General features: G+C 32.2%; 1 protein-coding gene across 2 annotated transcripts in view; it reads left to right on the plus strand.

The window, feature by feature from the left end:
- LOC127708670 (uncharacterized) overlaps nucleotides 1–15,803 on the plus strand; it is a 117,553-nt gene that overhangs the window by 64,761 nt on the left and 36,989 nt on the right. The window contains exons 1-2 of one of the 2 annotated variants that reach the window (XM_052213880.1): nucleotides 3,429–3,583; nucleotides 14,650–14,841. The exons of the other annotated variant lie outside the window; for it this stretch is intronic. Coding sequence (XP_052069840.1) covers nucleotides 14,730–14,841 — 112 coding nt within the window. The 5' untranslated portion in view covers nucleotides 3,429–3,583; nucleotides 14,650–14,729. Of the gene's footprint in view, nucleotides 1–3,428; nucleotides 3,584–14,649; nucleotides 14,842–15,803 lie in introns of those variants that run through there. 2 annotated transcript variants of the gene reach the window in all.

Below are 15,803 nucleotides of genomic sequence, written 5' to 3' on the forward strand. Positions count from 1 at the left end.
AAAAGACTTGCATAATACAATTGCCAACTCAGCGTCCATATAAGTTAGAAAAATTGGTTTTAATAAATACTAAAATAGTTACGAAGATATACAGATCTGTACATTGTACATGTACTACCTCTACACAAAATGATACAGCTACATATAACCAATATACCACTTTAAAGCTTGAAGTTGTTGAAAAGTCATGGGGTTTTATAAGATTAAGTATATAAAGAAGTTATGCAGTTATCCATTTACGTTCAAGATATGAAGGCAATTTAGTAAATTACAAATAAGTTTTAATAACCAGTTTAGTTATTTCTTTCAATGACTTCCAAACATTCAAGATAATAATCTATTCCAAAGTTAGTATTGCTTCTTATCAATTGTCGAGTTAAATCCAGCCTGCATTGATCACTTATCATGTGTGTAAGGGGTCCAAATATTGATCTCTCGCCCCCTTCTACATCATTTTGATCCACATAGCCTTCAATTCCATAATCTTGCAAATTTGCTTCTCCTTCGGTAATTCCTAAGGCATTTTGAAGTTGACCTGAAGTCCACAAGCTCAATGGAGATGAATTAACAGTGCGTAGTCTATGACCAGCCAATGCCTCTGCCCAAAATTGCAGCTTCCTGTTTATTTCGTCCATGAAAACAAAGTGGAGAGCAGCTAAGTTTGTCAGTTTTAGTGGGTCTAGATAACCTTCATCTTCCATGAAATAAAATAAGTTGTAAAAGTAACTAAGCACACCTTCATACACATCTCTCCATAGTCTCCTAATCCGTTGATTATGAGTGCTTTTTCCCGTTACCATACTGTTTAGGCCTTTTTGAATCAACATGTAGTTTGCCACAGAAACATTTTCCAATCCTTTGTCAGACCTAACTTTATTGGGTATCCCATACTTTGCAACACCGGAGAAGAAACAATCCAAAACTGTTCTTGATGTGTTGTTGTCGGTACATTTTAAAAATGTTATCAATCGACTAAACCCGTCAATGCCACCTACAATAACAAATCTCCACCGGACAAGTTTATGATTTGTATCTATGTGCCAGAGGTGATTTGGACCCATTACATTGTAAACACGCCTATGAAGCCTACCAGTACGTCTCGCCTGTACACCGGCGGTATCTAATCGATGCATACACTCCCTCAGTCTCCATCTCTGTACTCTTATGCCTTTTAATAGAAGCATCTGTTGCAATAGTGTTTCGCCACACAATGGAAACTCTTTCATTAGTTGTCCAAGTGTCAAGTCTAAATTACTGTCATCAATTTGTGTAAAATTCATTTTGCTTAATCCGAACTGTGACATTCTTCGATAAATGGTGCTTTCAGACACGGACAACAATTTAGAAATGTCGGATATTTTAAATCCATTTTCCAGATCATTTTTTAGAACAGACTTTGGAATATCAAATTTCGGAGGGCCGCATTCAGAGTCTGTTTTATTAGGTGCAGACGTTCCATATTTTACACATTCAGTTCTTAACTTCATCATATCTGCCCTACTAGATACACCTAATATTTCCATTTCACGTGTCGAAAGCCTACATACAATGTCTGGAGTGATTTTCTCTCTCTCAAAGTTTGGAAATGCTTGCTGCAAGTTTAATTTCTGTAAAACGTTTAACATTTTAGTATTCACAGACATGGCCGCCATGTTGCGGGGTTCGGTGAGATTCAAATACACGCCACGCTTCCGGTTAATCACGGGAACCACCATCACATAATAAAAAAGCACCTTATTATAATAAAAAAGCACCATCGTATAATAGAAAAGCACCATCGTATAATACAAAAGCACCATCGTATAATAGAAAAGCACCATCGTATATTAGAAAAGCACCTTTGTATAATAGAAAAGCACCATCGTATAATAGAAAAGCACCATCGTATAATAGAAAAGCACTTTCGTAAAATAGAAAAGCACCTTCGTATAATAGAAAAGCACCTTCGTATAATAGAAAACCACCATCGTATAATAGAAAAGCACCTTCGTATAATAGAAAAGCACCATCGTATAATAGAAAAGCACCTTCGTATAATAGAAAACCACCTTCGTATAATAGAAACCACCATCGTATAATAGAAAAGCACCTTCGTATAATAGAAAAGCAATAAAATGACACATAAGACAGCTAACTATAGTACTCAGACTCGTCAAAGTTTGTGTAAAGTGAATAGCGATATTAACTTTCTTTTCTGAGATACATAATACTGACAAATGACGGTATTCCAACGCCTTTTAGGTTTCATAGCTAGTCAAACTTTGCTTTTCAACCTCGAGTTGTTTAGATAATAATAAGCATCGGAAAAGAACATTGTGAAAAATTGAGTTAACTGACTTTAATGATATGTAACAAAAGTGTACAAACTGTTTAAAGCGATAAAATGCACCTCGTACAAAACTGCTTCTAGCAATACCCTATAAAAACTTTGAATAATGAATTCAATTTACCGATATTGAGAAATAAATCGATCAACATTGATACAAATAAATGTAACTTTGACATTGCCGTCATAATCGGATTGGTATTTTCGTTTACTGCTTTAAAACTCAAGGGCCAAAATAGTATTATGATCGAACATCCTTACTGTATGAGGTGAGGATAGATTACAACATGGAAATACTGATTAATCGGTTATTGATAGGTTAAACTCAGCTGGCAAATATTGCATGTATATTCAGGCAGACCGAGGAAAAAATATACAAATAAATTGATAGTGAGTTTGTGTAGGTCAAACAGGATTAAGGCCGGGAAATTTGGACTGCTACTTTGAAAAGGGGAGACAGTCTGCCTGCAACAGGCCACCAAAGAGTTGTTGCAAGTCATTGGATTCCTTATCGTTTTAAGTATGTTAAGCGTGTTGTAGTTGATTCATCATAAATTGTTTTGTTATTAAATAGGCCGTTAGTTTTCTCGTATAAACTGTTTAACTTTTTTCATGTCTGGGCCAGTATTTTGAAAATGGGGGCCCAAAAAATAGGCAACGTTAGTAGAACATGTAAACAGTCAAAGTAATAAACATGTATGTAGCCCCATAAAGGGACCCCGGGCCCCTGCCCCTCCTAAATCCGCCCTCAAATACAGCAGTAGACGGTTTACCACATGTTTCAGGCGCGGATCCAGCCATTTTTAAAAAGGGGTTCCAACACATGCAAGTCTTATGAAAAGAGGGGGGGGGGGGGGGGGGGTTCCAAATATATATCCCCATACCAAATCATAAGTTGTCAAGTAAAAAGATAAAAATGGAGGTTCCAATCCCCATAACCCCCACCACCCCCCCCCTTTTAGATCCGCCATTGTTTAAATATCAATTCAAATTTTTAAAAATCAACTTGAAAATGGCCTCAAATTTACATGTGGGAGATAGGAAACCGACGAGATTGATATTAAGATATCATGACGTCGTTTTTCTCAGAATTCAATGTTTTCTTTCGGTTATTAATTTTATAACACGAGGAAGATAATAACTGATGTTGTCTTGCACCTGTATATTTATTTTAAGAATATATATACATTCATCGACTTCCGATTTAAATCCAGGTTACAATGTAGTAGTATATTTTGGATTGTTATTCATGAACAGGTAAGCTACTATAAAAATTACTACTGTTCAAATGGAGTATTTTATAAAAATCAAACATTTCATGTAACATATTACTATCATAATTATCATGTTTCTCGGATTCGTAAAAATAAACCTTTACAATTCTTTAGTTTAGGCTCAGGATAAATATCCCTTTGTACCCTCTTTTATATGTCATATAGGTACTTCATAAGGAGACACATTTAACCACATACACCCTGTTGTAATCTTACGTATGTAGTCCTATGATTTCCCATACGAAAAATAAAAATTTCGTTTGAGATTTTAGGAAAACACACTTAAGAATAGTTGAGAGACATTGTTATAAGGATCAAAGTATATGGAATAATGAAATCCACTCACATTTTCAGGTTTAAGCTATATTTGTAATAGATGTTGGACTTCTACTAATAATAATACAATAAATTTAAATTAGAACAAAATATATGCTGTTGTAATGGTAACACACCGTCACATATTCTGCCGTCTCCACTAGCTTTGAAATGGACGAAGAGTTAAAAATATAACTTGGTATATCATATTTGATTGATCTTTAATATCAATATACTGTTTGCACATGAACAGTATGAGGTAAGAACTATTGAAATATACAAAAACAATAAAAAATACGGTAAATTGAAATTATTATTACTAAGACTAATATTTTGAAGATTTTCAAAATAAAAAGGACCTTTTTCCAGCAAATTTGTTATTATCGATAGAAAATCAAAACATTCAACAATAAAATGATAGAAAAAAATGTAGAATGCGTAAATTTACTAAATTTTTTACAAAAATTGAAACTTTATTTTGTTCATCAAATTTGATATTTCAACTTTCAAATCCCATTGATCATATTGATAGTCTGTAGTTACAATAATTAAATATTTATGTATATTACTATTAATTGTGAAACAAATGTATTATAAAACATCACGATTCTGAAACGAAGGAAAGCAAATTAGAAAAAAATATCATTTCAAGGTCATTAAGCATAAAACTTCATATATGTAATGATTTTTTGTTTCATTATTCAACATATAAGTTATTAGAGTAAAACGTAACTTATTTTTTATGAACAATATATATATATCAAAATAGCATTTTAAAAAGATAAACAGGTCTATACATAAAATATATATCAATATAAATGTATTTGTCTTCTAAAAAAAATATGCATTAGCTCCAATATATGACCAACTTCTCTGTATGTTTTACCTTTAAAACCACATTTTTTTCACAAAACGCAATTTCTTAAAATTAAACAGTCATTAAGTGAATACCTTTGGTCTGTCTGTAAACATTAATTTGCTTTTCTGGTCTGATTCATTGCTCAGTTTTGAATGATTAAAAATCCCCTTCCCCTTTATTGTAAATCCCTTTTCAGAGGAATCAAAAGTTATGGTTCAAATGAAACGTTATGTCAAATTCAATTTAAACAGATAAAAATTACGAGGGCATTAATAGTGCAATGACAAAGCAATATATACTGAAGCCGCGATAAAATCTCTTGGCAACAATAATCATATATAACACAAAAAGCAATTAAGCTACAAGCCCTCCCCCCCCCCCAAAAAAAAACATAAAAAAAAAAAAAACATAAAAAAAACCCACTCTATTTTTTTAAAATGAAATAAGAAAATAAGAAACAAATAAGAAAAAAATACCTCTGAATCAATTACGCATAAATCAAAATCAAAAGTTATATATTTCACCCCTATTTCTGTTAAGTAATTTGTGAAATAAACTTGTATTTGGTTAAAAGGTATTCTAAAATTTGGTTGAGCTGTTATCTATTTGGAACCTACACAGTTACTTGTTCATAGGTACTATTTCTGTACCAAAAATCTGTAGTACTGGAAATCAATTTTTAGCTTTTAGTATTCAGTACTATTTTGTTACTTTTAAATTATTGTAATATCTAGGTACCTGTATTTTACAGTACTTGATTTGTACTTGAAATTTAAGTACTACAGATTTTTGGTTACACCGTTACATTTTCAATATTTTGAAAGTTTGTCTAGTTCAAATCTCTTAAAGTTATGATTTTCAAACATGGAATATTGCGATCACTGTTGGTATTATTTGTGTACCAACTTTGTTTAGTACAAATCAAATACTGTAAAATACAGGTACCTAAATATTACAATAATTTTAAAGTAAAGAAATAGTACTTAATATTAAAAGTAAATTTCCAGTACTACAGATTTTGAGTACAGATATAATACCTATGAAAAAGTAGCAGTGTAGCAAAAATTTGATATAGGACATGAAGATTTTCATATACATAGACAATGTTGAAGGTTAGCGTTGGGTTTACAAACAAAATTATTAGTTCTGATAAATAAATAAATAAATCTTAAGGGTACAGAAAATAAACTACCGATGTCAGCTAGGGCCAAGCTTGGACATTGTTATTTAAGGCACACAAACAAATAATTTATTCTGATACAAACAACGCAAAGCATTTAACAGGAGCTCAAGTTTCATAAATTTGACACCAGGAAAATATCCAGGAAATATATAACCTTAGATAAATATCATGTTTCATAAAATATGAGCTGACTATGATATTTTTACGTAAAACGGCAGCCATTTCAAAATTAGTGTATCTTATTTAATAAATATTCATATCGGCATCATACATGCATTTGTTGGTTTGTTTTGTTTGAAATCAACGCAGATGTATATCTGAATAAATCTAAAGGCCCATGAGTCTAAAGCACTAACCTGGATTTCTAGCCCCAATAGCTTTTCATAACAGCCAAAGAAAAACCATACCGAACATAAGTGGCATGTTTGGTTATAGCTTTCAGTTCTAACAGTAGTTCTTAAGGAATAGACCTTAAAAAATACTTCAAAATACTGGACCCCTATAGAAGAACATTGAAGCCATATTGGGCATTTAATCAAAACAAATGTAACAACGTTTCCAAAGTACCATTTCGTGTATATCTTTTGTGGTTTGTTTTTGTTTTCATTCATGTCTGTTCATGAAAAGAAAAACAAACTAGTTTCCCATAGGGTTTCAGTGTAAAGTTTAACCTTCCTAGATGGCCATTTTGAATTTCTATTCCTCACTTAAGAAACAACACTTGTAAAAAAATTTCAAAAATTTTGATTCAATTTATTTAGCCCTTGATGATATTATTTATATATTATATTGATCATGCACGAGAAGCAGCATCACATCCATTATAAAAATAGCTTTTATGAGTTAAGTCCTTCCTCGTGGCTGATACATTTGAACAAATGATATTGTTGTCCATGTGCAGGAGTCACCAAGGGCAGGTGTTTAAAGGACACACAAGCAAATACACACAAATATGAATATTTAAACACTTTACAACACAAGCATAAACTAATGCTCAAAAAGGATTATTATATAGTCCTCCTTGTGGCTAATGCACATGGACAAGATAATTATGCAGTTATCCAAATGCAGGAGTCACCAAAGGCAGGTGCTTAAAGGACATAGTAACATGTTATGTAAAATTTTTGTGCAAAAAATATTTGGATTTGGAAGCAGCTTCTAGCACAACTTGTCCCAATGCTCTGAGACAAAATACACAAAATTACACAGAAAACACAAACAATGGTATAAGTTATGAGTATTTTTCATTATGTTTTATGAAAGTCATTAACCAAATAAACTGATCTTTAATAGTCAACATATCAAAATTAGCACAATATTTCCTAGTACAAAGTATTAATTTGCTTCTCTCATTATTTAGTGAGGTACAATTAAGAAGTAAATGTAACTCATTTTCAACTTCAGAGCTTGAGAATCTGGGACAAGTTCTATCGTGTCGAGGAATACCCTGATACCTTCCCTTTTCAAACGTTAGGGAGTGTGCTGAAACACGCAACCTTGTCAGATTTTTTCTAATATCAACACTGTGGATTACAGATAAATATTTTTTACAGACAAAATTATTTTTTTAAAGTACATTATAGCATAGTTTACTACCAGCATGTATTTGTAATGTCTGTTCCCATTCTTGTAAAAACAGTTCATAATAAACTTACTATTTACATCTAGTAATTTTTTATTGTTCACTGGGTTAGCAGACTTAATTATTTTTAACATCACATTTAAATAGAGATTTACGGAAAGTCTCGGTACCGACTGTTTACACCTATTTTGACAGGTAAAACGAAGGGGATCGCCTCAAAATAAAAAAGTATGAGGCAATTAGCATATCAAGTTTTATATAAGTTGCAAATAACTGTTAAACAAGATTTTACACAATGACTTATCTAATTCAATAAAGATTGTTGTCTGTTCACAAGTCCTGCAGAGGTCTCCACAATATGTCTGAGCTTTTGTCAAGCGTGCCTCCATAAAGGTTTTCTATTGATATTAACATGAGGAGATGTGGTATGATTGTCAATGAGACATGAGACAACTATCCACCAAAGTTAAAATGAAATGGTATTAAGCAATTATAGGCCACCGTATGGCCTTCAATAATGAGAAACCCCATGGTGTATAGTCGGATATGAAAATCCCCGATAGGAAGAATTTGAAACAGTTCAAACGAGAAAACTAACAGACTAATTTATAACAAAGCAATGAATCTATGAATCAACGACAACCACTGTACTACAAGCTCTGGAATTTTAACAGGCACATCAAGAATGTGGCGGGGTTGCACATGTTTATGAGCGCCCAACCTTCCCCTAACCTGGGAAATATTGGAATACATGCATTATTTATGCTTTAATTGTGGCAACACTAACGTCGAAAATCAACGAGAGAACATGGTATGATGAATACGTTTGAAGCCACATTATATACAAAATAACCTGATTTTTCTGAGAGGGACTCCTAGTATCTTGTTAAAATGAGTCCTTGACAATCTGCAGAATATCTAGCATGTTTCAGGGTTTCACCAGTTGCAAGATATCTGTGTTTATTAAATATTTTTTGCTATCGTAATTTTCTCAATTCATACAAGAAAATAGTGGAATTTTAGATTTGTAAAGCTTTTTGATGAACGGATTGAGATTGAAGAATGCATTTAATTTTAAAAAAAAGATATAACGTAAATTTTCTGGCTTAAAAAGTATGTGAACCCAATTTTTTGTCAGCACTGATTATATGTTCCCGCTTCTCCCCATCACCCCTGGACAACTACCCTTTCCACTATTTTCGTGTCTGTGGAACAGGAAAATATTTCTAACAGAAAACTGGATGTTTTTATATTTGTACACTATGGCTTTGTAGGTGTAGAAACAAATATATATAAATCCTGCAACAGTACTTATCTGGCTTGATACACATGTGTATGGGTTTAACGACATATCCTATTTAAATGTTCTGTTTCGGAATATCTGGACTCAAATTGCTGCTTATTGTCGATGGAGTGATAATATGCTTCGTCCAAGGGACTGGTTTTATTTGCACAAAAATACCTTATGAATCAAGTGCGCCGTAATAATTACATTTGAGACGACCCCTTTCATTTTATCTTTCAAAGTCGGTATCAAGACTTTCCGTAAATCTTTAATAACCATATCATGAAGGTTTTCTCGTATCAGATAATAACTTTGATTCTTGAAAGGCACTATCTAGCAGTGGAGATATTAACTGGTTTCTCATTAACCTGTTAAAGTATTTAACCATAGCTTTTACAATATTGTAATATAAAGGAAGTTTGCCCAATTCAGATAAAACAGCTTTATTTGTTGCTTTTGAGTTGACACCAAGGATATATTTACAGAATTTTGAATGCAGTTTTTCTGCAGGACATTTGTCATAAATTAAGTGAAAGGTTAACAAGCCATTCTTAAATTTAGATGTGAAAGGGTTGAACGTTCCCCACACCTCACAACCATATAATAGAATTAGTATAATTGTATGATCAAACACATGCACACTAGTTTTAACAGCAGGATTCAGTGACAATACATCTTTTGATAATTTGAAGTATGCTTTTAAGGCTTTTTTTATAGAGTTCTTCTTGCGCAAAGGAAAATGATCCTGATGCACAGAAGTGAATTCAAGATATTTGTATCTATTTACACATTCAAGCAACACATTATTAATCTTAAATACATGATGGATATGTCTACCTGCCTTGTTGAAAATCAAAACTTTTTGTTTTTTGGGGAATTTACAGTTAAACACCAATCATTACAATATTGATCAAGTAAATCGAGTTTATTTTGGAATCCTTCTGAAGAATATGATAGTAAAATAATGTCGTCTGCATACATTAAATAATGAACTGAACGGTTGTTCAACGTTATAGTATCGTCTATAGTCTGCAGGTATTTTGGTATATCATTAATAAAAATATTAAAAAGATTAGGACCCAGGTAATCGCCCTGTTTAACACGAATCTTGACACCATAACTTTCTGTCATGTTATTATTTATTTTTATGCATGATCTGCTAAATGCATACATATTCTTTACAATATTATAGAAAAGAGATCCAACACCTATTTCCAAAAGTTTCAATTTGATACCAGTGTGAATAATAGTATCATATGCTTTTTGAAAATGAACAAAGCAGGCATACAGTCTTCCATTACCTGAACTACAATACTTATCAATAATGGTTTTTAAAACAAAAATATGGTCAGAAGTTCTTGCTTTCTTTTTAAAACCAATTTGGCACTCGTCTATGATATTAAATTTAATTAAATATTTATCAAGACGTGAATTTAAAACACAATTAAATAATTTACCTATTGAGCTTGTAATTGTCAATCCACGATAGTTGTTCGGATCATGAATATTATGTGCTTTATGTAATGGTGTTATGTAACTCTCTGCCCAGCTTGTAGGGTATATCCCTGAGCTTAAACAGGCATTAAATAGCTTCTTAAAACATTTTAAGAGAGCTGATTGACTACATTTTATCATGTTATTTGTGATTTTATCCAAGCCTGGAGATTTGTTCTTTTTAATCTTTGATATAGCAACTGCAATCTCACTCTCAGGTATTGGAAAATCAAGCTCATTGAAACATTTCACATTTTCCAAGCTTTTTAGGTTTTCTTCAAGTTAATTTATTCTTGAGAGAAAATGTTTTTTTCCCTCATTCAATCCTTGAAAATACTTTCACCACCTGGAAGGTGTAATGCAGTTATCATCTGTATCTTTGTGTCACTTAGCATTTTCCAGGATTGTTGTCATGAAGTGTTTCAAGCTTTTGTAATAAATTATTTTTGTGTGTTTTTTTGCTTTACTTTTCTACTTTTGTTGTATTCACGATAGAGTTTGTAAAAATGGTTCTTTACATAAGGATCTTTGGGATATTTTGTATGAACCTTTCCATAATTCATCAAATTTTGTCTCATAGATCGCAGATCCTTATCAAACCATTTTTTGTGCTTAGCTGTAGGTTTTTTTGGTTTATTTTAGCTTTTTTAAGTGAGATATCTGCCGCATAAGTGAAAAAATTAGCAAGTTTAGTGGCCGCAGCATTAATATTTGTGATTGTATTTACTATAGGCGTATCTAAAAAATGAGTTATGTCTGTTTGTAATGATGATAATGCTTCTTGAAATAATAGCTCAGAATCTTCTGACCATATATACCTTAACATTACAGCGCTCCTGTGGGATAGGAGTTTCTATACAATAATTAGCAGACAATGCCCATTCTAACATACAATGGCAGTCAGACAGAGTAGGTTTGAAATCTAATATTCTAAAATATAAAATACTCTTCAGGGCACCCTCTGACACGACAGTATAGTCAACAACACTTTGGTGTAAAATATACAACAACAAACGAGAACTGTTTTAGATAAATACTAGTAGTTGGTTATTTTTGTTTGTCACCAAAAGTATTCAAGAAATGTGAGAGATTCGTATTACGTTGTGGGATACAGCAGGAATGCTAACACGACGGTGTGTGTACTGCTTTGAAAATGTTTTTTTCCCTCAATACCACGAAAAAAAAATGATGCATATTTTGTCTGCATTCATTAGTATTTGTAAAAAAGCTGTCTGCGGCTTTCTGTGACCATAATTTGCATGATTTCATTACAATTTTATTTTATTTCACCTTACACTTTGAAACTACCTTAAAAATCTAAAAACTAAGGAACACTTTACAAGAAACTGGGTGAAATATCACTTTTCGTAACAAAGCTTTGCTCAAACTTTTTAGGAAATATCTACGAGATCGTTTCTGTATGTTAAGCCATGAATCGTATGCAGACCACTTTGACATGATTTGTTCTATTTAGTTCAACCTGAGATTAATTGATGCTCATATGAACTGCTTTTTAAGAGTTTGAATGTCATAGAAAAGTAACTATTAATTTGTTGTGAGGAAAGGAATTCTCTTATATTATTTCAAACATTCTGTTTCCACTTTCTATTTTTAAGTCTCATTTCTGTAGTATATTCAGCAGAACATGTTTATTTTCCTAATACTGTTCTCAGCTGTCTATAATTCTCATCAAGAAATGTCTTGTGTTTTCTGTGATTGACAACAGGTCTGGTCTCATTAGTTTTATAGTATCTCGACATAGTGTTTTGGTAAAAATTGTCGCACATTGTATTTCTTGGACATGGAAAGAGACCATCATGTATCATCAGAACAACCAACCAAATTGCTTTCAAATTATTACAAAAGGAGGAATGAATTGTCATGTTTACAATATTCCGAATTTTTTGTCTGCATATTCATGTTGAAATCTTTTCTGATAATAACCAAGAAAATAGCACATTCTTATTTGTGTACCGTTTTTGGCAGTTTCTTGAATTATAGCATTCTAAAGTCAAATACTTTATATTAAATAGCAATCAAATCTTTAAAATAAGTTGTTAGAAATTCGGCATTTTAAGGAAACAACAGTGGTTTAAATTTCACATACACATTGACTCATTCCAATTTCCCTATTAAAGTTAGCTGAGATACTGAGGTTTAAGCAGAGCATAGTACCCTAAAAGGTTATGTATAATTTGCATAATTCCATTATACTACCTAAAAACCCTAAATTTTAGAAATTTTACTTGAAATATTTTTTTCATGTGAGTAGGACAATTGTTTTCAAAATTCAGGTGACAGATAATTTAATACTATCAAAGAGAGGCGAAGGATACCAAAGGGACATTCAAACTCATAAGTCGAAAATGAACTGACAACGCCAATGCTAAAAAAAGAAATATATAATTATGTATTATTTGAAAGATAAATAAATAGACAATACAATTCAACAATACAAGTGTGTTAAATTTAATTATTATTCGCTGTGTTTCTTGTACAGGGTTTTGCAATTTTCTTTAAAATTAAAAAGTTTACTTATAATGAATGGTGTTGTGTTACTGTGGCAACCAAGGTCATTATTAAAAAAAATGCATTTTATAAGTTTCATTGAACAGTTTACAAAAAATTACATAAAATGAATGAATTCTGAAGATAGCCGTGGCCAACTAATCTTCGTGCTTACAGAGAATGTCTCTTAGATTTCTGCGGCTCTTTTCACAAAAGATCTTACGAGTAAAAATACTCGTAAGTCATACACATTTCAGTATAACTTACGATCAATTTTAATCTTAAAATGTTTTGTGAAAACAGTCGCTGGCAATTTTACTATGTGTCATTTGATTTTTTAATTGATTTTTATATATTCATTCTCCATTTGTTTGCATAAATATTTCAAAATTGTTACATCTGTGATAGGGATAATTTGTGTAAATTGTGCATCTTTATTTGAAACTATTTAAAAGGATCAGTTTCCTTAAATCTGATATTTATGGACTTTCACTGACAAACTGCTCGGTCATAAAATGTCATTATAGTGTTACACTTATTATCGTTTCATCTAAATCATTTTATTTGCAATATTTGTCCGTCAAAGTAATTTTATTAACATGTAACGATTTTTCTTTATAAAGCTTTTTGTGTGATAAGTAACAATTAAGTGTCAGTATATTTTTACAAAGTCGGAAATTTGTTTCAAGATAATTCTATTTGTAAATAATAGATAAAGTCACAGCTTTGTATAGTTCTTAAGTTTTCTTATGTACATGTAAAGAATAAATAATCCTTTAGTCATTTCAATTAGCGCTATTAAGCCTTAAACTCAAAAGACAGATTTTTGTAATATTCTTTTGTTAATCTTTCAAGAACTAATTCTATTATTGTAACCATGTAAATTCTTGATTTAAATATGTTTTCTGAAGTTCTTACTTCAGTGAGAGTCAGGCATTCGTACTGGCAACATCCGCTCAATTTGTCATTTGTAAAAGTACATGTATTCCATCCTGAATCAATAAATTGTTAACTACTGCATAGGACTTTATCTAATTCTACAATGGAGTTCAAGCGAGTATTCTCAGTCAATTGACTAGATCCTAGTCATTGTAGAACCTATCGTTGGCATCGCCAACGTCTGCAACCGGTCGTGGGTTGCAGCTCGTTATCATCATCAATCAGTAGCCAGTCTCCCGGTTACATTTATGGTGGAGGACCCGGGTACCTCCACCAATTTATAACAGGGGTTTTCGTCGTTCCTGTTATATTTAGAATTCTGGGGGAAAGTCACTGTCTAAAGTCAACAAAACTAAGTTAAGCTTTACGATGGTTTATATATTATAATAACTTCTTCAATAGTGCAATACATTAATTACAATAAAAGTTCAACGGTAATATTCCGAAAAGATAAAACAAATGGTAATTCCAATAAATGTTCTATACTAAACACAATGAATGTCACTGTAAATGCACGGCGTCCGTACAGCTTGACCGCTGATATCCAACTGACCATTTACATAGAAACGATCTAATATGAATTACGTAATCTTACTTAATCATAACTACATGTAATAATGAAATTTGTCACTTAATGATTCAAACAAATAATACAATTAAAAAAACATATATATGATAACAAGAAATGGACAATGCTAGGATTAAAATGGATTAACTTCTCAACATGTAAGCAAACAATTTCGGGAACAATAGTCGCTTGCTTTTAGATAAAGTTTGAATTTTCACGAAATAAAACAAAGAGGAAAATATCGCTGTCACAAATATCGGATAAAGATCGATTGTTTTGAATACTTTTTTTCTCTATCAATATTTTTGTTATCTAGGTGTAGATTACTCATAAAGATGAAATAAGACCCGATAGTGGTGTTGGTGATCGGCAGTATATGTAAAACCTAAAAGAAATATGAAAATGTACACTAGGCTGTTGGTTTTATTGGGTTGTCATATGGCTGCGTCTGTCTGCAAACAACAATGTTATTACTGTCCATGTAGAGTACAGGGAAATCCATGTGCAGGTAACGTTAGCTATAAATTTAATCTGGTAATGAAAAAGCTTGATTTTCTATGAAATGGTAGACTAACTTAATTGCACTCAGTGAAACGAGTCGTCTGTTGTTTTTAAGGACTGGATATTAGAACATGTTGATATTATTTTTAAGCTTTATGTGTTTTTTTTTTCGCAAGTTTTGCAATTTTATTTTCAGATATATTCAGGATGCTATGTCACTAATTAACCCACATTTCAGTGAGTGTACGTGTACTTATAAATTCCAGTATGATTAAAATTGAGCACGCTACCGAAATAAGAAGGTCAGACTCATATCTTGATCTTTTCTTTGATAGTGACACCGTTGGACGAGTTTCCACTAGAATATTTGACAAACATGATAAATTTAATCTCCAAATTTTAATACCCATTTACATGTATCAGCAGTTGAATACCCTCTTTCCCATCGTATGTCGATTACATATATCATTTGACACTCGAAGCTCGTGCATACTCACATTATCTAGACTCCATAGACAAGGGTTTGCTCCTGACCTTAAAAAAGCATGCCCCAACAGAACTATGAGGAAGAACGACTAAATTCAACATCAAACCGTCTATACTACGAACTAAACACTAGAATAGTCATCTGATCTGTAAATTTATCAAGTGTGTTCTTTTCATTATTATGACTATGAATGGATTTGATTGGAGGGTGGTGCATATAGCAGGCAGACACTTACCCTGTTGATACAACGTTTTCGCTCTATAGCAGGCAGACACTTGCCCTTTGACACACCGTTCTCGCTCTATAGCATGCAGACACTTACCCTGTTGACACACCGTTCTCGCTCTATAGCAGGCAGACACTTACCCTGTTGACACACCGTTCTCGCTCTTAGACACTTAAAGTGTTGACACACCGTTCTCGCTCCTAGACACTTACCCTGTTGACACACCGTTCTCACTCAATAGCAGGCAGACACTTAC

The sequence above is a fragment of the Mytilus californianus genome, unplaced genomic scaffold, assembly GCF_021869535.1.
Source record: "Mytilus californianus isolate M0D057914Y unplaced genomic scaffold, xbMytCali1.0.p SCAF_1, whole genome shotgun sequence".
Lineage (NCBI taxonomy): Eukaryota > Metazoa > Mollusca > Bivalvia > Mytilida > Mytilidae > Mytilus > Mytilus californianus.